Source organism: Planococcus citri, chromosome 3, assembly GCF_950023065.1.
Source record: "Planococcus citri chromosome 3, ihPlaCitr1.1, whole genome shotgun sequence".
NCBI classification, from domain to species: Eukaryota; Metazoa; Arthropoda; class Insecta; order Hemiptera; family Pseudococcidae; genus Planococcus; species Planococcus citri.
In genome coordinates this window covers 53,248,449-53,275,511 of record NC_088679.1, presented here as the reverse complement: position 1 = coordinate 53,275,511, position 27,063 = coordinate 53,248,449, and the positions used below count along the sequence as shown (strand labels likewise).

The following is a 27,063-nucleotide window of genomic DNA, read 5'->3' as shown; positions in this document are numbered from 1 at the left end:
AGTATTAGTGTGCTGTTGGCTCGTACCTATACAAGAATACAGGAGTACAACTTCTCAATTTCTGCGCCTTCCTTTCTACCATGAAATTATTTTTTAAAAAATTATAGGTACTTATTGAATTGAAGCGAATTTCAAAACAATCGATTTTTTTCGAATTTATGAATTTTTTCTTCATACTTTCTTACGCGAATTTAACCCAACGCAACGTATTGTTCACCCGTCAGAAAAAAGAAATTACGCCTAAAGAATAATTCGAGCAGATGGCAAGTCACTAATCAAACTTAATTAATTTAAAAACATCGTGATCTTTTATTAAAATTCCAAAATAATGCTGCCACGTTTTATAAACTAAATAAACTTTTCCTAGACGGTAGGCGACATTAATGTAAATTATGTTCGTAAACTGTAATACACCGAAAATGGAAATAACATTAGGACATAAAATAACAACTCAGTTTCAAAAGGATATGTTGACAAAGTGCACCCCTTAATAATGTAATTTATTTCGCGATATACCTAGTCGTTAAAACCCTTAAGTTCAAGCATGGTTTGAGCAATTTCGTAGAAAATTCTCGCCATAATTCGCGGCTACGATGTGAAAATTTCGAATTGTTTGTACTGCAGATTCGCATTTTAATTTACCTTTAAATCTTCTCGATCCACGCAATCTGTATAGTTAGCCCATAACTGCCCGGTGTTATCTCGAAACCAACTGCCATTTTGTAGGCAGTCTCGATACGTATAACCTGTAAAAAAAAAAAAATCGAAATTAGAGAAAGATAAAGGTATAGGTAATGGTTGTACAATCATTACTTGAGTAAGATATTAGTTCTTTTCTTTTTTGGGGTTGTTTGGTATTATGGGGTTTTCGTTTCGTGTGCGAAAGAAATTCAAGTTTGAAGGCGTCTTTCGAATAAATTTACTGATTTAATCGACAAACTGGCATAATGATGCCCGACCTTTCCAATGAAATTCGTGTGTAAATATCAGAAGTCTTGTGTCACGAAAGATGAAACCCAAGTATACAAAGAATATAGGTAAGTACAGGTGCATAGTCCAACTTCGAATCATATTATAAAAATTGCAATACGAGTAAAAGTAGATACCCTATAAGCGTAGAAATCTTACTTATATTCAAATCGATGTGATCTTGATGCAAAAACCTTTTAAGATGGCTGTAACATACTTGTAGAATCGTTTTCCATAAAACTACCGGAGATTTTTTTTTTGTAACCATGACAAAATCTCATAATGGAGTAGCTGTGTAATCTTATACGATTTTATAATATAAAACATAACAAGCAGGCCACAATATTCATTGCTTTATTTTATCGCATAGAAGAGTTCAACGTTGGTGGTTTTTTCCATAGGTGAGAATATCTTATATTTTAGCCTCGGTGAACTATTCTCTTATATGTTTTTAATTAAATTTCAGTGCAGATTAAAATTTTTCATCGAAAATGGCACCTTTTTGGATCGTTTTATAGCACGCAAGATTTTCATTTTTTTTCTCTCTAGGCTGTCGGAAGGACAAAATTTTAGACCTGAGTTATACTGCAATTTTGAACGTGTTAAAATGATGATAGCACTAACCAAGGCTGAAAAAATTGCTTATTTACGTGCTTACACGGTGTAAATGGTGAAATATGAATTTATGTGGGTGATGTCATCTTAAAAACGAGCATGAGGTGTTTCCATGTACTAAAGAAGATAATTTCTAAAGCGTTTGTTGTACACGATAAAGTGTTGAGATTTTGTACAAATCGTTATTTATCGATAGTGTTATTTGTGTTATTCATTTCGGCGGAAAAGGAAATTGTTGCGAGGTGTTAAGTGGAGAAATTGATCGTCGGTTGGTTTTTATTTGTAAATTTATTACGTAACGTTTTGCACAATGAAGAAAAAGTACCAAGTTCGGTTCGCAAATCACCGATGATTCAAACATATACCTAGCTGAAATTTTCATTCGCCGATAAAATGTTCAAACTGTAGGTTGTTTTATGGGTTTCGATTAATCTCGTTATTAAGATAAAAATAAGTTGAATAGAATTAAAGCTGCGTTTCAGCCGAGTTGATATATTATCGGTAAAAATAATGTAAAAAAGCGGTTGAAAGTTTATTTATGAAGCTTTTAAAGTCGAGTTTGTTGTTAACCTTACGCTAATATTTGAGTGTTGAATTTTTGCAGCCGTTATTTGAAAACATGCGGAGCAGCTACTGTCTAATATATCACTTTCATTTTATAAAACGCTGTGTATAGTAGTAGGTAACCTGCTTGTTAAGAAGAAAAGACAACCGCGGAAACAGTTTTAAACTTGAGATCATTTATTTCGCTAACCGACAGAGCTAAGAATTTTTACATTTCTGATTTTTACTCCGACATGAAAATAAAATTTAAAATACGAATATTTAAGTATGTGAGAAACGCGTGAAACCTGAAGATAAGCTGATCTTGATTTGACTTTGGCTATAGGAGAAACGGAATGACTTTTTGTAGATTTTATTGGCAGGGGAATTTCACCTTTTGTAAATTTTGTCAAACCTTAATTTGCTATGTATAACTTTCAAGAGGATGTGGCTCGCATTATAGTTCAATGAACACTGATCAATCGTCATTGATGAAGATTCTATCGCAAGCCTCTGAAAATTTCTTGCATATAGAAGAGGAATTTGAAGCGAATGTGAATGCATGGTAGTAATTTAACCGATACCTCTTGTAAAAATTTTCATGAGAAAAGTTGCACTGAGCAATGAGATTATGATTAGGGCAGAAGAATATACCTATTTTATTTTCTAAAAAACTGAAAAAGATATGTCCTCATTTTGTCAAAAATATTCAAAAAAATTCCCTTAAAAGACAAAATATGCAAAAAGGTAGGTATCATTTTACAAAGAAAAACAAAGTGAATCCAATGGTAACCTTGATGTAATTCGATAAAGTGATGAATCTGATATTTCGAGGCAATTTTTTATATAATGTTGACATTTTCCATTCAAAAAAATGTGTGTTCAAGAAATTACGAAAAATAAAAATTTGTGTTAAAAGAATTACGAAGAAGTCAAATTTTTAAAATTTTTAAAAATATTTCCTAAAAATAGGGAAAAACTGAGAAAATTGATCAAATAAATACGTATGCTGAAATATGCGCTAAAACAGGTAAAAATATGCTAAAACATGCATTTTATAGTCGAAATATGCTAAAATATGCAAAATAACATTGGCTCATTCGACTCGAAATCTCTTGATTCGCAAAAATGTGTTGGATATTCCTTACCTAAAAATATGCCAAAGAATATGTTCTTCTACTCTAATTATGATGCTTGAAAAAAATTGAATTTTAGTAGTCGCTCATTTTGGAAATTGAGGACTTTTCCTCAATTTTCTCCAGAAGATTTTCCAAATTAAAAAAAAAAATGTACGGATAAAGACGAAAATAAAAATCCAAGTTTATAGAAATTTGCTGTAAAATTTTATCAGCTGAAATTGTTTTCAATTGTTTTTCTTAATTTTTTTTTATAAGACTCGCAAAGAGAAGATGTAATGTTTTCAAAACGCGAAATTTCATTCCCTTTCTTCAATAACTTTGACATCTCACAACTCACAAGGAAAAATTTTTACACTTCAACAAAATTGGAAAAAATTGAAAATTTTTGATTTTGATCGAATTTAATTTTGAAATTTTGGGACATTTGGTTGAAGTAGGTAAATGAAAACTGATACTGTTTCTATGCAGCATGTATCAGCATTTTTCAACAGAAAAAAATTTCTATTTCTAAAGGCTCCATATGGAAAAAACGTCAATTTTGAATTGTCGATCTAATTAAATAATTTCTCAATTCTTAGACTACATTTCTTAGTTTCTTCTTTAAATTCCAAAATAAAATTTAAACCACTTACTTTTCAAAATCTTTGGTTTTTTCTCCTAGTACAAAATTTTATTTTATTCAAAGCAGAAATTCTTTTGAATTCTGAAGTTCCTTCTCAAAACCTCTCAAAAAATCTATTTTTTGCCATTTTTTTTTTTGTTTTGGAAATTGAAATTCTTATATTAATCTTTATCTTAATTTCTCATTTAAATTCTAAAATAAAATTTAAACTCTTCATTTTTCAAAATCTTAGGGCTTTTCCTCCTAAAACAAAATTTTATAGTTCCTTCTCAAAAGCTTTCAAAAAAAATTTTTTTTAAACCATTGTTTATTTGAAATTGAAATTTTAAAATAAAATTTGATTAGAATCGAAAACCTCGACGTCATTTTACCTTATGTTATTCCAATTCTGTTACGAGGTAAAAATTTTTCCTAAGAACGCTGTCGAAGTTGTTGAAAAAAGGGATTGGAATTCTGTTTTACAACATCATCATCATCATCATTAAATTTTTATTTTGTGGGTATCATAAAAAATTTCAGAAAAACAATCAAAAGAATTTTCTGCAGCTGATAAAATATTTTTCTGCGAATTTACATCTTTGTACTTGGCTTTTTGTTTCTGTTTGCGAATGTGAATTTGGCGTTGAAAAGCATCATAGACAGTCTTAGGGAGAAATTGGAGGAAAATCCTCAATCATTTTTTTTCAAATATCTTAATCTTGATTGTTCAGTTTGACTTCTCTTATCAAAGTTTTTTTGAGGAACAGAAAGAAATTAGTAGGTACCATTTAAATTTGCTTCAAAATTGATTCTTCATTCTTAAAAAGAAGCTTAGTCGTTTCTGATAGTCTATAATCTTTTGTGCTTGTCTGTTTGGGAATTTTATTTGAGCTAAGAAATCAGTTTATGGAATTTATTTTAAATCAAACGAAGGTTTATTTTTTTCCCTTTCAAATGTTTTTTTGCAGGTAGAGGACTTCACTGATAGAGAAAACAACTTTTACCTACCTACTCTACTTTTTCAAAAATTTCTTGTCACAACCTTGTTGTTTAATATATTGTAGACAAACAAGTACGTACATTTCTGTATCTATGTTTTTCCCCACTAATATACGAGTATCTAATCTTACCATCGATTGGAAGTATAACTAATTTTTCAATTTTGATTTAAATATCTATTGAGATCGTCATCTCGTAGAATCACGAAATTTGGACTCGATGATCTGCAAGATACTTTAGCTTATTTTATTTACCGTTTCTTTATAAATATTGGAAATCGTTGACCTTATACCCGCAAACAAACTTATTTCTGCAGTAATTGGGTTCAGATTGCCAAAGCACATTAAACTGGGAAGTTTAGTGTAAGGTCAATAAGGTACTCCATTCTCATGCAAATGTTGCATCGTATTCTAATTTTCAAGTTTGATAATATTCGTGCTTGAGACGGCGAAGCAAAGGTATACTTATTAGCTACGTTATTTCATGGATATTACGGTTAAAGAAGCATAAAAACGTATTGCACGTTGCATTGTTTCATCAAGAAGGAGAACCCCCCCTTGGCCTTTTACGTTGAATATCTGTTTCCCTTTTACGAATAGCTACGTAGGTATGATAATATCGTGTGCAGAATTACCGTGTCACGTTGACGTACCCGCGGAAGTGTTCTGGTTATTCATACATTAAGGTAATACTTATACGCTGAAACAGACCGACATAGTTTGGAAATTGAAGCTTTTGCGAAATAGAAAATATAAGTAAAAATTGTATTCGCAGCAGTGTTCTCGAAATGAATAAATATGTAAGTCTTGTGTACAAACAGGGTAAAATTTAATTCAAATACATTATATTACTCGAACGCGAGTTGGTATTTCGCATGATTCGCGATACCTACCTACATCTTTTATGATTTTTCACTTTATTGAACTTTTTACATTAGAAAAACTCATTTGATTGAATTTTTCGTTGTGTAGATTTCTCTGCGGAGCGTTACTAATGCAATAGCGAGCAAAATATGAATTTTATGAAGCAGAATGAATGATACTTGCGCTATACTCGCCATGGTGAAATTTTTTCAACTTTCAAAGCTGAGTAAGTATACGTTTTATGTTATACATATGCGCATATATTTGTCATCAATTACCCCTTTTTTTTCTTTTATACCTAATTACGGCGGCGTACTATTTGAATCGAGTACCTAGATACATTTATAGGTGATTTTTTGATACCTATTTATACAAATTACCTATATATCTGTCGACTAATGCATGTATAAGGTTTTGAATTTGAACAACCATGACATATTGTATCGTATAAGATACAACTTGGAAAAACTTGGCTGTTGTGATATGCAAACTACTCGTACTTGTATTACTATTACGAGATCGAACACAAACAAAATATACGATGCATATGTATTATTTTTTACGCCCGCAGTTACGCGTATGTCGTTTATAAAAACTTTCGCACCAGCATTTAAAGCACATTACGAAAACGTGTAACAAAACTCGAACACCATAGCTACAAACGTGTTGCAGTGTTTGCGAAAAAAAAATATATAGGTAGGTATACGTGAAATCGTTCTATTTGCCTACGTCAGGAGAAAGAGAGAGAGAGAGAGAGATAGCAGGGAGTAAGATGTGGAGAAAAAAATTCAACAATTCCATATACGATATATTGGAAATTCCTCGGACGACCAGCAATATATGAGTAAAAAGTTTAATTTTCCCAATCCCCCGATGGCGTACGTTTACTTATTTTCGCTTCCTTCACAAACACTGAATTTCATTTGAGTTTTTCTACTTCTGGATTTGGCGCGAATGACGTTAAACGTCAACAATTCCCCAACATTGGAATCAAGTTTTCTTCTTTTTAATTATTTTGTAATTCAATTCATCCGTTGTAATATTGATTTGACCATAAAATTTTGAAAGTATTCCAAATTGGGAATTTGTTTTGTCGGTGGTTAAGCTTAGGATTTTATTGTTTTTATTTATTTTTTTCGGTCTAACGACGAATATCTTTTTTTTTGCTTTGAATTTTTTCGTTTGCTGCTAATGAAACAAAAAGGGGTAGGTATTTGTGCTAGTTATGGATTTTGGTACTTTTATCAATATAATGTAGGTAGTAGGTACCTCTATCCAAGTTAATGATGTGTTTTTAATAATAAACTGAAATGTTGAGGATGCATACTTGAATTCTTTCTCTGTTTTTGCAATACCTACTTTATAGAAATGTTTCTTTAAAAAATCCAGCTTTCTATTGATTTTTTTTTAAATGTACTTTGCTTACCTAATTTAATTTGGAGTTAGAACCCTTCTACTCGTATAGTAAAGGCATCTTGGTTTGTGTAAAAGCCTCTTTTTTTTGATGCATAAGTTGGTAGGTATTCATGTTCTTCTCCGTAACACGTGCTTATACCCGCGTAATGTATTTTAATGGCGCTACTGCTTTGTTGTCCCTTCTAGAATAGGCTACGTACATTTTTAATATTCAAGTCCTCTTTTTCAAAGTACTTAAAGTCTCTTTAACGGATTTTACAAACCACGGTGACTCGGTGAGTAAACATGAGGAATCCCTTTCGCTTTAAAATTTCAGTTTAATACCTAACTATTTTTTGAAACATTAAAAAAAGTAAACAAACATTTCATGTAATATGATTATACCCTCATAAAGCTTATGTGGTAGATAAGGAGTAAACAAAACAGAACTCTTGTAATCTCGTTCCTTATATACCTAATTACCTATATACTTAAAATCGTTTAATTTGAAAGATGATTTCCGATGTTATCAATATTTATAGGCAAAGCTACGCAAAAACACGTAGTGCCTCCAAAAGAAATTTCAGAAATCAAAAAAAGAAGTTTTTAAGTATTTTTTTTAAAACAAGACTTTTGATTACCAAACTTTGAAATGAACAGAGTATTTTTTTTAGGTACGCAAGAAAAAAATCAATGATTTTTGGACGTTTTGTCAAAAAAAAAAAATTCTTAGAAATTCTGGCAAAAATTTGTGATTATTTGACTATTTTATCAAAAAACTACTTTCTGAGAATTTTGACGAAAAAACATTGCGTACAACTTTTTGTCTATGTACTCGCCAAAAATTGGCACTCTTTGATAATTTTGACGAAAAAAGGAAATTTTTGACAATTTTGGACAAACCAGAATTTTTTGGGTAATCTTGGGAGGAACATAACTGTTTGAAAATTTCGGGAGAAATTGGCCTTTTTGACAATTTTGACAAAAATGGACACTTCTTGACTTTTTTTGCCAGAAATAGACGCTTTTTGACATTTTTTCCAAAAATTGACTTTTATGACTTTTCCAAAACTTGACACTTTTTTGACTTGGGCAAATTTGGCGAAAGAAACACAGATCTTTATAAGCAAGTTTGACAAAAAACAGGACTTTGGTTTGGAAATTTTGAAACAGAAGGAGGACTTTTTAAACAGATAAGGCGAAAATCATTTTTTTTTTCGGATGGAGGGGGTAAAAAAATTACGTATTTACAACTTTCGAGAATTATCGCCCCCCCCCCTCAAAAAAAGAAAAGTGTCAAAAAAGGACCTAAATTGAACCCAATAAATATATAGGACTGTGAAATCATCGAATTTTGGTTCATTCATTCACTTTTAAACTTACTTCGAATTTCAATGATTAGAAATTCATTTTGATTTTCGTTTTTTAAAATGATAGCATTTGCCCCTTCAACATTCAAAATAGGCAACTGATTCATCTATCTACAAGTTCTCTTCCTAGCTATTTTTAAACAAGGAAAAACTTTATAACGAACAAATTGAAAACATATTTAGCGGTTGATCAAAACCCAAAACCTGTATGTACCTATGTATAAGTTGTCTGTTTATATTCATTTACAGTCTGAGACTTACGTAGAAAGTTTCTTATAAGTGGTTTTGTCGTTTCGAATTCAAAAACGACCTTATCTTTCTCACTTTTATTTCCTTTCTTTTTGCATTAACTACTCGAAGTCGGTAAAATCTGTTCACAAGTCATTTAACTTCGCATCGTTCCAAAATTGTCTGCTCGATCTTTGAACTTCATGAAATTGGGGTAGGCTTGGCTCGCAACTAATTACGTGGATTTGCTGTTTGAAAAAAAAAAAATATCAAGGCTGTCTGATTGCGATTTTATAATCTTCTAAATGAAGTTTTAATCTAATCGTAGATATTTTGGAAGAAAATATTTACGAAATGAGAAATTTATGTCGATTGGAGCTTTAGTATACGAGTATACTGGCGAATCAATACCAATAATAGGATGTTGTAAAACCACCGATTAACGCACCTAATGTTGGCTTTTCCTATTTCATGTACTCGGATCATGTAAACCTACATTCAAACGATGTATAAACTGTGAAATAACTTGCATGTCATTAGATTAATCGAAGTATTAGAAAGGGTATCTATACCGTTGAATTTTGAATTTGCTTGTTTTGTATATCTACGTTCACTGTTCAGTGTGGTTTCGATTTGTATTTAGATGATGGTGCCAGAATGATCAAAACTATGTCCAGAAACGTAATTACGATTAATTAAATGAGGTGAAAAGATAAGAATATTTCTTAGTCTATAATTTATGCGTTTGGTTTAAAAAATAAAATAAAATAAGTGAAATAATGATACAGAATGTTTTTCAAAAAAAAAAGTAGGCCTAACACATGCTCGAAGCAAAAATACGATGATATCTGCTTGTTGCTCTAACGTTCAGTCAAATTTTGAGCGTAACGAGATCGCTAAGAAGTGAAATAACTCAGTTTGAAAAAATATTATCCGAGATCAGTTTTCGAGTTTTCCAAACTTGGGTAGGTTAGGTAGGGTTACGGTATTTTATTAATTTCGAAGATTTGATTTTTCTCGTTTCGTTTGCAATTTGCCCCAGGCAACGTTATACTTCTATCGCGAATAAGTACCTACATCTACGCGAACGAATACCGAACATTTTACAGCTCATTTTTTATCCTCAATAAATTGCGCATTATCGTGTCAAAATGTATCGAAACAATCGCATAAGTATGCAACCAACGACATGTAAAGTCATGTTTCGGGTTAAAATGTAATGGCTATCCTGATAAAAAAAAAGTCTTAATGCTCGTACATCTTGTAGTACATACTCGTAATATCGTAAGAGCGAAAAAATCACGTCTTCTAAATAGCTCTTGTTATAGTGGCAAACTGATAAAGAATTTCGTCTAAAATCGTCTAGCATATCTTTCACGGACAATTTTTAATCGCGGATTGTGGAAAATGTTCCCCATGAAATACTCGCTGTACATAAAACAAATGGTAAAATGATGGAAATAAAGTGCGCTAATAAAATAGGAAAATAAACATAGAAGCTTACTCAAACATCAAATCTGGTGAAATTTTTTCGTGCTGTGGAAAATTCATTTTCCATAAATGGTAATTTACATATTTTCGTTTATTTACCTTGAGTAGAAAGTTAAATCATACAGGGTGTCCCATCGAATGTTATTTGGATACGTATTATACGTAGAAACAATTTGATCACAAGAAGCAAAAAACAGTATGATCCCCCCCTCCCTTGCTTTCCAACTCTCACAATGAAATGGAAACACAAATTCTGAGATTTTGCCTCGTTAAAATCGTGAAAACGTGATTTTGGCCTTTTTTCTAAGAGTAAAATAATCAGAATTTGGGCCAAAAAAGCTTAATTTTGAAAGTTACAGGAAAAATCAAATGAAAAATCATCGAGCACTTGCCTGTGTGGTTCAAATGTAAATTCTTCAATTTATTAAAAAAAATGTGCTTAAACACCTTTTTCGGGGGAGCCCAAAGTGGGGGGCTCTAAAAAAAGGGTTCAGAATTACGAATATACAGGGAGCTTAATTAAACTTTTCCATCGAGATAATTGAATATATACCTCAAAACGTTACGTTTGGCGCAAATCGTAGGTTTCTAGTTTTCCAGGAGTTCCCAAAATTTTGAAATTGCGAAAAAATGGAAAATTGGATTTTTGAGTACCAGCGGAAAATTTTATTGAGCTCAAAATTTGGTAGGATGGAGGTCTTTCAGATACTAATAAACTGTGAAAAGCTTTTTGGGGGGCTCAAAGGGGTAGGTTCAAAATGGTGGTTCCAAAATTTTCCAAAAATCAACCCCCCAAATTTCTGCCCCGAGGGTCGAAAATAGGGAAATCATCCCGCATAACATTTATCGAGTTCAAACAGATATTTTACCCTAAAAAAGTTTTTGAAAATAATACTCAGTGGTTCCTAAAATTCATTTTGTAATCACAACTTTGGGAACCCTTGGAGCCCAAAAAATGGTCATTTTGGGTTAACCAACCACCGATTCGTATTTCGGACGTTTATTACAACATTTTTAGAGTGATTGAGTAGAAAACTAGGTGGGGCCAAAAAATGGCCTTATCGGGACTCCTCCTTTTGCCAGATTTTTTCGATTCATTTCAACTTTTGTTATTGGGAGAGGAGGCGTGTGTAAAAAAAATTTCAATTGTTGAGTGCTTTTTTTCTTTAAAATTTTAGAAAGTTTTGGAAACATTTTTAAATTTTTCCTTTCAAAAAATCGTTTTTTGGGGAATTTTCTCATTCATTTCTTTTTTTTTTTAAGAGATAGGTAGCGAAGATAGCGAAAACGAAAAGTGATGTTTTTTACGCGTTTAAAAATACCTACAAATAATTTTTCGGAAGAAATTTTTTCAAAGTGATCTAGCAGGTTTCTCCACCTATCTAAATCTCAAAAAAAATCCAGTCAATGTTGAATTGAATCTTTCATGCGTTCCCCTTCACCCCTTCTAAGGAAGAAAAAATTGACAAGATTGAAAAATAATTTTAGCTTCATCACATCCTTTTTTACATTTCCCCCCTCTAATGTTAGATTGGAATTCAAAAAGATACGATGGTTTTGAAAATTTCAAAGGAAATATTTTTTCATCGTTGATTCTTTGAATAGTCTAGTTGAGTGTACAGAATAGCTTTTGCGACAAAATTGCATCATTTAAAAATTCTAGTAGTATTTTTTCTCAAAAATTCACTTCAGACATAAAACTACTCAAAATTTGTGACAATTCGATTTGGGAGGTCGAAAACTGAAAGAGAATATGAAAACCGATGCCCAGGGGTCAATCGAAAGGGCTGCGAGACCGATCGATTCGAGTTTATGGATGCTAAATTTCATGTAGCTCTTCTTTAATAAAATTGTTTGAAAATTGGAAAATCTCAACAAAAAAAGTATTCTAAGCGACCATCAATCGACTTGCAAAGTCAAAAAATGAATTTTTTTGTCAATTTGATCAATTTTTTTAAAAGTGGGATCGAGTCAAATTATGCAAATAATCTTTAAAAATTCTCCAAAAAATTGAAAATGAAATTGGTGTGCCAAAAATTTTAGGTATTCGACAGCTGATCTTGTGATTTTTTTTTGACCAGTCTAAAAATTTTCGTGTAGGTTGAGCTTGATTTTTTGTGTGATAAATTTGCAGAAGCCCTAAATAATGTCATATACACTTTTTGCCCATCCTGTTCTGAAAAATTTACAGCAATTTTAAAACCATCATTGAATTATTTCAGAAACATTGTGACTTGATGGCTTCGATTTCTGATGTCAGCTCCTTCAAAACGAAAGGAGAACCTTTGTCTCATTGGTCATTCCACGTCAATTCGACCAGAAAGTTGTAGGGTGGGGGGGGGGGCTTGACGACTTTTTTGAAATTTTTCCGTTGAAAAAGTTGAAAACCCCCTTTCACTCGATGAAATAAACTCATCTCAAAAAAAAAACGAAAATTTAAAAAAATTCAATTTTCAATTCCAAACATTAAAATAAATTTTAATTTATTCAGTTGTCTTATTTTGACGTCTTTCTGATGTATTTCATGAAAAAGTTGATAAAAATGACACTCATTGCAAAAAAATTTTAATGCTTTTATTTTTTGAATTTTTTCGAATTTTGATTTTTTTGTGATGAGTTAATTTCATCGAGTGAAATAAGTTTTCCAACTTTTTCAACGGAAAAATTTCAAAAAATCGTCGACCCCCCTTTTCAACTTCTTGGTTGAATTAATGACCCTCATATGCTATCATAATGGTACCTACTTCACATTTAAAATTCGTGTTCTCATGATCCTTTAAATTCTGAAAATGTGTTTTTTGGAAGTTGTTGAGCCAAATTATGCCATTTCAGATTTCTGTTTTTATGTCTGATTTACAGTTCATTATCAAATTCGAGTGTATGGCGAATGTTTGCTGGGACACCCTGTATTTTATGTTGAATTATACTTTGGGCACTTCAAACGGTTATGAAATATGAATTCATATTAATGCAATATTTAAGTACAGAGCGTATCTCATTATTGAATTTTATGATTTTATACTTAATTTAGAGAGTAACGTTAAGACTGTTCTTTTGGATTATTAACCGTGTAGCGTGCGTACACGCAAAAATATAAATTTTTAAAAGTACGAGTAAGTACGTTCTATAATACAGCAGGCACTTATGTGACCTTATTTTTGCAATTTTCTCGGGTTAAAAATAACGTAATCCATAGTATAAGTAAACCAGCGAAGCTTTTTTCTGGAAATAATATAAGCGCGTGTTTTTTTTTCAGGGTTGCCAAAAAAATTAGATTTTATGCCAGAGTAAGGTTAGTTACTTTAAGTTCAAGACCAGACTCCCGTATCGCGAATAAAATTAAAGTAGCGGTACTCGAAGTATGTACCTACTCGAAATTTGGCAAACATTGCGTACGTATACTTCGAGTATAATACGAGTATTCGCGATATTTTGGATAACACTAATTTTTTCGACTACCTATTATTAAAAGGATACACCTGGGTGAAAATAATTTATGGAATTTCGCACGGTAAGCCGGAAAAATTGACCGTTAGGTTTATAACATTTCAAGTATAAAAGACGTTGAGTAAATAATTTAACCCGACCTCGAGCCGCTAAATAAATATCCATTAATTTGTGAAATTCCTGCGTGCTTTTCCGCCTTTAAATAGACTTAATTACGTTGATCAAAAAGCCAGAACCTTTCTCACTTGATTAAAATTATGCCTCTCTACAATTAGAACCAGTGAACCGACTTAATGAAGATTTCAATTTAATGTGAAACGCGTCCGCCGCGTCGCGACGATATTTTTTTCTTTAACCGAATGATGGATTTGAGGTTTCATTTTCAGTATTGTATAGAAAGAATAGGTAGGTATACCTCGTTATACAGAGCGTGTACATTGTTAGATGAATTTTTATTTTGGCTATAAAACGAGCTGTGATTTTTTAAAGCGAGAACTTGGTACTTTTCCAAAAAACCATACCACGGGTTGCGGTATTGAAAGCTCATATGTAAATGAGTATTATTGAGATGTGATTTTTTTCTCAACGACCTTGTCAAGTATAGGTAAGCAATAAGTTAATGAAAGTAAAACGATGTACGAGTATTTAAAAATTTTAAACTAAATATACAAATAAAATGATGGTCAAAAACCTCGCAGCATTATATGGTACCTAAAATGTACCATTTCGACGTTCGATAAAAATATCTCAGCGTGTGAAGACTTAAATTCTCGTAATAGGATTAAACTCGGGGGAAACTTTTGAGAAATATTGTGTATTTTTGGTTTCTCCGGCGGAGCTGATCAAAAGGAATTTCTTACGTATTTTTTTTTTTTTTTTTTACCAAGTATATTCGTAAAAGAATTTCCCTTTATATTCTGTCCAAATTTACTTCCTACGATGCGATGATACGAAATGTTTAAGCGTATTAAAATAACAGGGGAAAAAATGCCACGTGCGTTTTACATACTGTGCGGAAAAACACAGCCAGTCTTTGAATATCGCTATTGATTGAATCCTTGGCTATAACGAATTTTTTTCTCATCAATGTCCGACCAATTGTGCGTTATCTCGACGTCAATCTATATAATATTATGGAGCTGTATGACTTTTAGAGAGGGTTTCCAATGATAAAATTTATTGATGGATAGCTGACATTGCAAATACTTAATTTGAATTTCAATTAAATTGCGTATGAGTTATGCGTATTATATTTTTTACGATATCGAATACGTATTTGCAGAGTTGAATGATGAAAAAATAGTGTAAAAAGAAGTATAACTCGTAAAAATCTATATTTGTTTATGTGATCGTATTGCTTTTTATGGTGCTGAATTTTTTCTAACAATTTTGAATGCCGCACAGATTTGAGTATAGTTTTGCGAGAAATAAGAAAACGCCCTCTAACAATTTTAAAATTCGATTAAGTAGACCTATACAATATACATTACACGTACTTACTTGATTAAAATAAAAAAGTTGCAATTTAGATAAATAAATGTCTAACTTGTGTTTATAATACGTAAAATTTCAAATTTTGTCAAAGTTAGTGGCAGATTCTGTACTGAAGTCAATGACTTTGCAGTTATGTGCTGCATAAGTGTGTATTTTCGTATAGAAAATAGGGTACCTAAAATTGATTGCATTTACTTACGTTTACTATCAAATCCAATAACGTATGGAGGACACGACATCATTGCTCGTTCTCCTGGACGAGTGAAATTCCAGCATAACCATCCATCGAATACCATTGGACAATACGTCGGTAAATTTTTCATTTCTTCGTAACCTAAAATGTGATTTTATATTATTCATTAATTTTCAATCGTAGAACAGTGTTGTTTGTTAACAATGTAGCTTTTCTATTGAATATACTAATATGATGAAAGATTGGTCTAAGTGGAATTTTTAGTCAAAAAAATCGTGGATTTTTCGCTCTTGTTGCTATACAACCTGTTTTGGGATAAATGGAACTGTTTCAAATGAAAGTATGTTAGTCGAGGAGCCCGCATAAGGATCTATTGTACTCCCCCTCCCCCAGTGGATCATCCGGGACAACTTTTTTCTTAAAGGGGGAGTACTAAAAAACATTTCTAGCCCTTGTCCTTAAAAGAAAAAAGTGGTCCTACTTACAAAATGGCGCCCATTTTGATTGGCAGGTCAACCAAAATTGGAGATTTTGCGTTCCAACATAGGACTTGCACGAAAATTTTTAAACCGTGCAAAGGTAGCTAGAAAGATCAGACAAAAATTCATCACCTGCCAAAATTTCAAGTGCTGAAGTGCCTTTTTCGATTTTTGGTGAATTTTTGAAAATCAAATTTAGGCCAAAAATGAGAGAAAAAAAATCAAAATTTTACCAAATTGACCAAGAAAGCTGAAATTTGGGATATACCCTATTTTGGACCTGCCAAACCGATTGGAAACTGTTTCAACCCGTTTTGAGCAGTTCTGGAGCCTCCAGAAGATTTTTGAAACTCGAAATTCCCATAGAAAATTTCATCAAATGGAGTTGAAAAGCCGAAATTCATTCTGCAAACTAATTTCAATACGCTACTAAGTCAGCTGCAGGTGGATTTTAAGTCGTTTTGGAGCCTCAAGCAACTTTTTGAAAATTACTGGAGCCTCCAGTAGATTTTTAAAATTTGAAATTTCCCCAAAATTTCATCAAACAGAAATGGAAGGGAGGGTGCAATAGATCCTTATGCGGGTTCCCCGATCATGTGAGATAGAATCCAAGATCAATCAATTATCAGACAGAAAATTGCTCACTGCGGTTTTTACATTCGTTTATAATGCTTGTCCCTGGAAATGTATCAATTGCAATTTTACTGTCTAAAATATGGTCCAAGATTCAAAGAAATATTGAAAAAAGAAACGCACGTACAAATTTCATTCTTCTCTACGATTTCATGAACTTCTGACAGGAAAACTATTACTTATCGGGAATTTAAGCCGGTATTGATAGAAATAATATGTTTTGATAAAAATGTTCATTCGTTCGCTGAGCTGTAAAAATATACGCTTGCGTGAAAAATAATTATTCTCTTAACTCTTGAAACATTTACGCCTGCAGTGTTGAGAAGTTACGAGAACGTGGCTTTTCAATACATTTAAAAATGGGTAAAATGAAAATGAGAATGCGATAAAGCAGGCAGTTCCTTATTGTAGTATGTTTAATGAACTAAATTGCCCTCGAGGGAAAAAAAATTCTTTTTCGTGATTTAATTAATGCCAAAAGCGATAATGAAAGGCGCGTAGTCTGTTCTCTGCTTTAAAGCAAAAAAAAATATGATTTATGAATTCCGAATTTTTTTTACCTCCTTTTGTAAAAATTTGCAATAAAAAATTTCAAAAAATTAAGTAAATATGCCAAGAAGTTTGAATTTTTTTCCAAGATTTTGAGTAAAAGCCTAGAGTTTAGTTTAAATTGTGGTTATATAGAATTATTTCACATGTATTCATCATCTGGTTATCATTTCAGTTTACAAACCACGTATCAAAACATCCTATTTCACTAATTGAATTAAAATGGGGTACATTTGTACGAGGAACATCTCATTTAATTTTGATTGAATTGCGGCAAAGTGATTCTTTTTTTTAAAAAATGTAAAACTTGAGCTGTGAGAGATGTGGGTTACCTCGTCATCAGACATTTGGAATAAGAACAAAGATTGTATAATTGATAGGTACTGAACAAATTGATTCGATGGTATAAAATGAACATTTTTTAGGATTGAGAAAAAAACACACCTAATTAAGATTTTCTCTTCGTACTTGTAAAGTTTTTTTTGGAAATTTTGGAAGGGTACCTATTTTAAATAGTTGTATTTGTCGTATCCCTAAAGGCCTATTGTACGATTAAATAAAATACCTACTTGGTGAGAAAATTGAAAGAGAATCCAATGTAAATGCAAAATGGTGTATAGAGATTGAAATTTAAAAAAGGCTGTGTGTGGCGTCTTGTTTAGAACTAGAATATTTTAAATTTTTTATTTTGCAGATTGTAAATATCTATCTAAGTATGTTATTGAGCGTATTGAACTTGGAGGAAAAACTTGCTACGAAACGTGTACCAACTAACGAGACGACACGATGTCTAGTAACTATATTTGCGCAATGTCCTTTCGAACGCTTCATGACTAAATTGCTTTACTTACTGAGATTTTCAAAAATTTCATGTTTGGTGGCGTTGCATTTCACGTACAAATCCCATAAAAATTTCACATTTGTGTTTAACTTATCTTCGGTTAAATTCTGCATGTTGTTGCTGTCCTCCATTACGTGGTATCTGAAATTAAAAATTAATTTTATTTTTCTGTGAAATTTAACTATATAAGTAGGTATCTAGGTAGGTATAAAATTTCTAAGGTGGTTTGGGTCACGCTAGTTCATATTTTTTTGATATGCTGTGTATAAATTTGAAGAAAACTAAGTTTAGTTGCAGCTAGAAAAACATATCTAATCATATTTCTCATTACGAGTTTCCTCACTAAATCTAAACTTTGGCTAAAAAATAGCGAATTTTTCCAACTTGGTGGTATGAATTTCCAGAAAAATTACCCGTGTCGGCGAGAAAAAGATAGAAACTGGAACTTATTTGACGACAGGACGTAGGTTGTTGTTTAGATAGCTTTTGTTGTAAGGTGTGATACAAGCGATTGTGAATTTGAAAGTTTGATATCTTGGAGTGCGGTGTTGACGCTTTTGTAAATACGAGAAAATCGTTGGCATGTGACAGTTTATCGAAATTCTTATTATTCTTTGTGCGATATTTTAAGAAACGAATTTACCACTGACGTTGACTATTTGAGATGAGCTATGGCTTATGTGTATAGGTATGATGCTTTGTAAATAAGGTATCGTGTGGTTACTTCGGGCCAACAAAGTAATGAGTGATTATACAAAGCTCTAAGAGCAAGCCTATGAAGTGTATAGCTCTCTTCAATGTGTCAAGTGCAATAATTTTAATACCGACGAAGAGAGATTTCCTATTAAGGTATGAGGCGTTTCATGTTCACCCAAGGGTTTGATATACTATGGAGGAAACTGCGTGTTCAGTTTTTGTTAAATTTTGATTTAAATTAAATTATTTATTCTCGAAATATAGAGTGAAAATGTTATTTGGGTCATGGTAATAGACAGTATAGGTGAACGAGGGTGTGTATGTATTTTTTTCTTTTTCATGATATGTTAACAGTGTGACTCAAAAGTCCTCTTAATCTTACATACGATTACAAATGCCAAGTGATGTGCATATTTTCAATGCAGTTGTGTTTTTAATGACATGTTTTTCAAATAGGCCTACTAGCGCCAAAAAATTTTGTTATATTCACAGGGTGACTCAAAAATCGTGAAACTTGTTTCATTTTGAGAAAAGTTAGCGGAAAAGGAAAATTTTGACTCATTATCCCAGTATTCTTCAGAGTAGTTATTATGAAGCTCAGCTTCAGATCTGATCAATGATCATATCAGTCGATCAGGCATCAAACACACACCCCTCAGCCAAAATTTAAGCTGTTGAAATTCATATGGTGGGCAGATCGATACAGTCTTTTTTTAAATTTTAGCATGATTTATGTAAAAGCCAGCATTACTTTGTAAAACAAAAACTTCAAAAAATCACCAAAAATCGAAAAATCAACTTCAACAACTGAAAATTGGGGGATGAGATTTTTTGAGGTCCCGACCAATCAAAGTTTTCGTTTCAAGTGGAAATTCTGGAGTCAAAGGATTCTCTTATTGGCTATACTTACTTGGTCTTATGTTCTAAGATTTTTTTCTTGTTCAACACTTTCTACAGTGATGAATTAATCTCACTTGGATGAAGAATGAAAACTCAAACATGTATCTCTGATTTTCACTTACTGCGAAACACTCCTCCTCAAAATTAGAAAAGAAAACATCAATTTTCAGTGCTCTGCAAGTTTGATTTTGAATATTTTTCTGAATTTTAATTTCAATTTCTTTTATCCATCACAATAAACGGAGTTCTACATAGCTGCCATTTTGTAACTCTTGCCTACTCAAACCATATCTGTTTTTCACTGTGAGACACCCAACCCCCTCCCCACCCCCCAAAAAATCAAAAACAGAATAATCAACTTTTAATATGTACTTACTACGTATGTGAGTCAATTTGCAAATATTTTTTTGTATTTTATTTTATTTTTTTTACTCATCACAAGCTGTTTCAAAATGCTGTTTTGTGATTTTTGAGCTAAACTGCGGGTTTGTTGTATAGGAAACACTCTCTTTTTGAAATTTCTTCTCTGTATTTTTTTGTAACTGATCAAGACTTTTGAAACGCACTGTACGTATTGTAATGAAAGTACACCGAATTCTATTGTGCGTGGCCAAAAATTTCGACAAAATAATGAACTTGATTTCGTCCCGTGAAAGGTGATAGTTTACGGAAATGATTTTCAGTTTTTTTTCTCTTCTCTTCTTCTTTTTCTTATGTACAAATAAGACTGTTTTTTTGTAATTTTTTTGCCAGATCATGAAATTCGAATTCGTGTGTAGAGGCAATTTATTTGAGGTTGTTCGGAAACAAAATTGGTAGAAATTCTTTGATTTTTTTTTTCGAATGTGCTTGAAATATCACAGCCATTAGAAAATCGAAAAGTCTTCCAATTATTTCTAAATTCGATGCAGGTTGAATGAGAATTGAATTAGTCTCCAAGTAGGTAAAGTTTAATAGTGTAGGGTTTTGTTTATGTTGCAGAAAATTTATGAAAACTGTGCAAGGTTGGATATAGGTGTGGTAGGTATAGGTATAGATAGGGTATACCTTACTTATGTACTGTATTACTCAATTTCAAAGTAGCCATACCTAGTTAATTGATGTTGCTAATACTACTGCAAGAGAGTAATTGGATAGAAAATGAACGAATGAGAACGCTCATTTCTAGATAATTTCGCTCGATGACACTATAATTCTCGAGATTTTTCTCTTCTTTTTTAACTCTCGGATACGAGAGATGTTTATAATTTAATTTAGTTATCTGGTATTCGAGTTACGGTAGACGTTTGGTGATTGATCAAGTTTTAATTTTGTTGTAGGTGGATGACAAATTAAGTAAGATTGTTCTCCCTGTGTTCTTACTCGAGTGCAGGAATTTGACGAAAAAAGTCAATATGTTATCCCTATTTTAAGTTTGCGTTGCGATTAAATTTCCTTGTTTTATTCAGAAATTTAAGCCTATTTGAATGCGACGTTAGTGCGGGCTTATTTTTACAAGTGAGTATTAATGCCAGTGTTGTAGCAGGTGTTACCTTATAGCTTTTGCTGGTTGAGAATATTTAGCGAAGGATTTTTTTACGTCGAATTTTGTCTAATACATAGAATCGTTATTAGGCAGTGAATTTAGTCAAAAGTTGAAAACAAACAAACAAACAAATAGTCCGTATGAAGTTGGGTGAAATAATAAATCACTAAAAGTTTTCGTCAAATCAGTTGCGGCTGATTGAAAATCATTATACATTATTTTACCTATTCGTTAAATAAAAGAAAAGAAAAAAAATTGCAAAGGGTTTTTCATTTTATTGTACTCGTATTCTCTCTGATCACACCTTAAGCTGATGTTTAGACGATGCTATGTTTTATCCGTATTTGTTGAAGCGTGCGAGTATTTCAGTTTTTAATTAAACTGCATAATGACTTATCAATTTACATATCGTAGAAAATTTCCTACCTTTAATTATACGCTGTTTTGAAAGCGCTTATTTTCGGGCTCGAAGAGCCAATCTACATTGATAAAGAAAATGTCTTTATTGTCAATACTATTAAATTTCCTCAGCGGATGTTTTTCATTTGTGGAGGCTGTTGCTTTTGTTTTGATTCAAATTCAAATAATAACCTTCGATATACTTTGACGAAGGATGTCCTTCAACTTACACAAGTTTTGATGTAGGTACCTAAATGGTCAGCTTCGTTTTATTTTCAACTTTTTCTCTTGGTTTCCTCCATAAGGTCTGTGGTGGGTATATTTTTCATTTTGTTTTACCTATTCTGAAATATTTATGGATCTCTTGAGGATTTATAGGTTCAAAATTTAAAGATAATCATATCGTTTGAAAGTTAATTTCGTATTTCTTCAGTCGAATTGAGAAAAATTCTCTAAATAGGTAACTCATTTTTCGACTATTCTTGAAAAATAATCAAATAGACCTAATTTTTCTGTTATTTTATGGAGAAATAGGTTAAAAACCAGGTTTTAAAGTATATGGCAGGAAATAGACCCGAAACCTCCCTTTTAGGGACTTATTCCTGGAGGTGGAAGTATTTTGGTTGGGATCAAGGCTAATTAAAAGTTGAAGAGCATGAAAACGGTGAGATCTACAGATGTACAGAGAGATCCCTCTTTACATATATATTATCTACGTTTAAGGGTACATTTCAAAGACTAGATCTATCAGTGGTCCCTGTACAAATTTCTGTGATTCAATGCCCAATAGAATGATTTCAAAAATTGTCAAAATCGGAAAAGTAAACTTCGATCGCTGAAAATTTATAAATGGAAACGATCTGACACGTTTTCGAATCGAAACCTGAAGATTGAAGTGGCGGCTTCGTAAGTGGGTATCTTATTGTTGTACGACGAACTAATGTTTTATGCATAACATTATAAAAAATTCACCTTTGTGGCGTAAATGATTAGTCGTCGTAGTGGCTTAACCATCGCGTCAATTTCTTTTCACCTCACGAATAAATAATATGAGCTAGAATGAGCTTAATTTTACAGTCTTAAACGATTAGATACTCCGATTGTGTGTGGATTATTTCAAATGAAATGAATGGTGGGTCGTATTAACTCTATCATTCGTAAATTAAAGCATCGATTTTACGTCATACCCAACGTCAAAAAAATGTCATTTTATTATTACATAGCGTAATGTAACGTTCGTGTAATTTTGATTCGAAACGTTTAACATGCTTTTCAAATGCTATATCTACTATCTATACATATAGGCGATGTACGAAGTACCAAGTGAGATGGCAAAGTGCTAAAGAATTGCTATCTTGAGAAAGATTAAAGGATTTTTGTGTATGGATGCCACTGCCAGTATTGGGGGTTAGAATAAAACCTAAACGTCGTGAAATTTTTCGAAATATTGATATCGCTGTGATACTTGATGTAAGAAAATCTTATAAGTATATCCTTTCAGATACCTAAACATGTTTGGAAGGTGAGTTTATTTTACATGGAATTAAAATTCTGTAGATGGTGAAAGATGAAGGTGTGTTTCCTTGAAAAAGATACCGTAGATATCTATTGAATTTCATTGAACGAATCGTCATAAAGGATCATTAGATATTATTATTATTATTCTGTACTATGAGTTCAAAATGTTATAAAATATTGTAATCATACTCCACGATCAAATTTAAATAAAAATATTCGAATTTTTTACGATTCCTAATTTTAATAGCCAATAAAATGACCAGGCCTTAATATGGAATTTTTTCAATGTTTTCTTCTCGATTAAAATCACGAAAAAATGCTTAAATCTTGATATAATTCTTGTAAGCCCAAAGTATGTAGATATTATTAAATAAATGCGAGTGAAGCATTTTTCCGATAAGATTGCTCGATGAAGACAAAGTTTTCCTCATTTTCTGATTGTAAGTTAATCACTCAATGTCAATTTTGATGAATTTATTTCTCATATGACGCGAAGCATTAAAAATTGGTTATGTAAAAAGGAAAGTTAAAATTTCGAAAATGAGCACATTCACCCAGCAAAAGGAATATTGCTTAATCGAGGGTTATTGTTCGTTGGGAAATTTCCATTATATATGTTAGATAAAATTCAGCACCCTTCCACCCCTTTCTCCTTCGCACATACGTTTAAACCGACGAATACTTTCGCCTCAATTTCGCCATACGGATTTCAGCATTTGAAAGAAAAACAGGAGAATATAATAAACGTGATGAAAAAAAAAAACGGTTTTCAAAAGTCTGAATTCGTTTATTAAAGTGGGCTACATGACGTAAAGAATTGTAAAAATTCGTATTTTTTGTTGTAACGGGTTCGCACGAAAGGTGAAAATTGATTCTCTGGAAATGTATACGAGTTGAATATTGAACACAATTTTTAAAAATAAAAATATCAAATTTCGGTAAATCGTTAGTCGATGCGCGATGTGAAAAATTGAAAATTTTTTTCTTCTGTAGTCTGAAGTATAAGCCAGAGGCGATTTAAAATAGTTCAATTTGTAGATATACCTTAGGTTGTTTTTCAAATTTTAGCTGAGTGACACGACTTGACGTGGCGTAGGTTTAAGCCGTTTGCTAATTTTAAAAGGAATGTAATTTGAAGCGTTTCAAATTTTTAAAACGGTAATCCGTGATCAATTGAAAATTAATAAATGTTAAATGTGAATTCCGAAGCATACCTAGATGGTATATAAGAAAGAAAATTTAATGAAAATTTGAAACTACATAGATATAGCTTTAATTAAATACGTCGTCGTACTTAGTAGGCAAATGATAGCAATTAAAATCAGTGAAATTTGAACGAAATGTCTTGTAGAACCGCGAGCAAAAAAACACCAAGGATTTCAGATGAAATCTCCTAAATAGAAGTTTTTTTTTCAAAGGAATACAAGGTGAATGTTTCGAAAGCTCGAATTTAAAACGAGAGGTGAAAAAATGTGCATTTGGATAAGATAGGTATCTTTCCCCGAAGACTAATTTTTCACTTTTGCTTTTGATAGACCGATAAAAACTTTACCCTTGGTTTTGTTATTTCCAGGTGGAAAAAGTGTTTACAGAGTTTTAATTTTTTCAGCAACTTCACTTTTTTATAATATTTGGCGAAAATATTTCGCTTTTTCGCAAGTTGCCATTTTTTCCGGCGTAAGTTATTATTTTTGCTTCTTGAATTATCGAATTTTTCTCTTCACTATAGAAAAACTGTTTAAAAAGCAAGCTTCTTTTTCCGCTAAGCTGAATTGAATACTTTACGATACTTACAAATGTTTTTTGATCATTTTCCAATTTTTTTCGTCGTAGTTTTTACCTGAGGAAAACTATGTGGGAAGGGATGTTTTTTCATCATTATCCAATGTGATTTCATGTCATAATTTGTAACGATTTTAAATGCCTCATCCTTCCTTTCGCACTATTATGCGGGATAAAATATCTGTCAATCGTTATTACTTTTTTTTTTAGGGGGATAATGGCCTTGGTTTTTTGATTAAGTATGTCCCATTTTTACCCTTCCCCTCTCAAGAATAGCTCATAATATTTGAGAGGAAAACTTCTATGCAATTTCGTATTACTTTTGAGTCTTGATTTTTGACTTTTTCCAAATTTTGAATATATGTATTTCAAGAGATGCAGAGGGTGAAACTGACAATGAGGTTCAGCAATCAATTACATACCAACTATTCAGTATCTTTGAAACCATGTGCACTTATTGCATTGATTAACTGTGTCGCAATATTGGGATAATTTGTTTGCATTTTAACTTCATTTTGGAGGGTTAGAGGGGAAGTGCCTAAACTTTTCTTCCAAATTTTGACCCAAATGAGGAGCAACCCATCCTTCTTAGGCAGTTGCCTGCTTAAAAGACGATCAATTTTGGAACAAAATACCAAAAGTTACGTCAGTGATCATTTTTTCATAATTTTTGATGATAGCTTACACAATTGTAGTGATTTTTGTAAATTGAATTTGCCATCAACTTTCAGTTTTCGAAATTTTTAATGAAAGTTGGCAAGTTAAATTTCATTGCATCTTTAAACTGTGGAAATCAAGTTTGAGTTAATGTCGTGAAGATGAAGTTATTCTTTCTGGATAATGCGAAAACGAACATGCTCTGTACTCTCTCTCTCGCTCTGAAGAGGCTGAAGACACTTTTAAAAATCGGTGAATTTTGATTATGTGTAAAATTGATTGATATTGAAATTTGAAACATTCTTCGTATGAATCAACTGTCCTAGCTGTCTCAGTGAAAGCCAAGAAAATTCACCATTTTCCATTTTTCTCTTGAGGATAAAAAAAAATCACAAAAAATGTTAATAAATTTGAGTAGTTTGTCAGTAGTTTGAATATGAAAAGAGTACCTACTCTGTATTCATAGGTATGAATCGAACCTCTGTAGAATTCCCAAAATTTGAAACAGTGGAGAACATTTTCGAAAAATTCTGATTTTCAAGTTAGTTTTCAAAATTGAAAGTTGGATACAAATATCATGTTAAAATGAATGGTGTAAAAGAAAAAACAAATGATTTTAAATTAGAAACGAGAATCATCGTTCATCAGTAAAATTTTGAAAATTGAAAATTACTTTTCAATTCAAGGCATTGGCACAGACTATAAAGAAAATTGAAAGAGAGTCCCAAAAGTACAAAACACACCACCAGCCAAAATATCAGATAATTCATCTTTTGATTTTTAGAAATTTTTAAAACTTTTAAAATTTCATTCAAAATTGACCTAAAAAACTGAAATTTGGTTTATTTATGCTACTTTCTCGACCTATGTATCTTGTCGATTTGTGATGGTTTTGAATCGTTTTGGAACCTCCAGCGGATTTTTGAGCTATTCTTCAATTTTCAAAAAAAAGTCGTACACAATCAAATTTTAGCTTTTTAGTTTTTTTCAAAAATAATCCCTGGAGATGATTTTGGATTTGACCTGGCTCAAAACGATTATGGAAATATGTACCTAAATCGTCCGAAAGGGTCACAAAATATGATAAATCCGAGTTCGTAGGTGCTGCAGCACAATTCATGAATTTCATTTTCACTCTATTTACAAGCAGAGAATTCGAAAATCCGCATGGAGACTCCAAATCGATTCAATAAAATCATCACCAAGTGACTCGAGACTCGAGATTTCGGAAATGGGATGAAATTTTGATTTTTTCCCCATTCATGGCCCAAACTTGAATTTTCGAAAACTTACCAAAAATTTGAAAATGTACTTCATTTGATAAAATTTTACATGGTGTGGTGATATATTTTTGCATAGATACTCTTTCGATTTAGCTTTGTCTGGTTCAAGAAATTTTCTGTCATTTGAAGTATGTACCTCCCTTGTGAGTAATTTAAAGTAGGTACACAGTTATACTGAAATTAACTTTGGAAAATGTAGTACCTACTAAATCATTGCAGCACCTCGTGTTTTAAGTACTGTCTGCATTCTCATGGCTCTCTCATGACAAAAAACTTGATCAAGATTGATTTTTCCAACCGCCATTTGTCCTTTTAATTTAATAAAATCAGAGAACATGTTCATTTGACGTTTTTTCTTCGTAGCATACTAACTATACAAATCACGTGGGTTGACAATTACTTACCGGGCATCCTGCACAGCTCGTTACGCTGTAATACAGTAACGATAAGCGAC

General features: G+C 32.0%; 2 protein-coding genes across 3 annotated transcripts in view; one reads left to right on the top strand and one right to left on the bottom strand.

Moving 5' to 3' along the window:
* LOC135840474 (suppressor of lurcher protein 1-like) overlaps positions 1-27,063 on the top strand; it is a 275,632-nt gene that overhangs the window by 54,462 nt on the left and 194,107 nt on the right. The window contains exon 3 of the mRNA XM_065357040.1: positions 5,838-5,955. The gene's annotated coding sequence lies outside the window, so the exon portion shown is untranslated. The remainder of the gene's footprint in view (positions 1-5,837; positions 5,956-27,063) is intronic.
* LOC135840478 (calcitonin gene-related peptide type 1 receptor-like) overlaps positions 1-27,063 on the bottom strand; it is a 94,206-nt gene that overhangs the window by 55,849 nt on the left and 11,294 nt on the right. For both annotated transcript variants that reach the window (XM_065357056.1, XM_065357055.1), the window contains exons 2-4: positions 17,860-17,990; positions 15,354-15,488; positions 643-746 (exon numbers count right to left, since the gene is read on the bottom strand). In XM_065357056.1, the coding sequence (XP_065213128.1) occupies positions 643-746; positions 15,354-15,488; positions 17,860-17,980 (360 nt within the window). In that variant the 5' untranslated portion in view covers positions 17,981-17,990. The remainder of the gene's footprint in view (positions 1-642; positions 747-15,353; positions 15,489-17,859; positions 17,991-27,063) is intronic.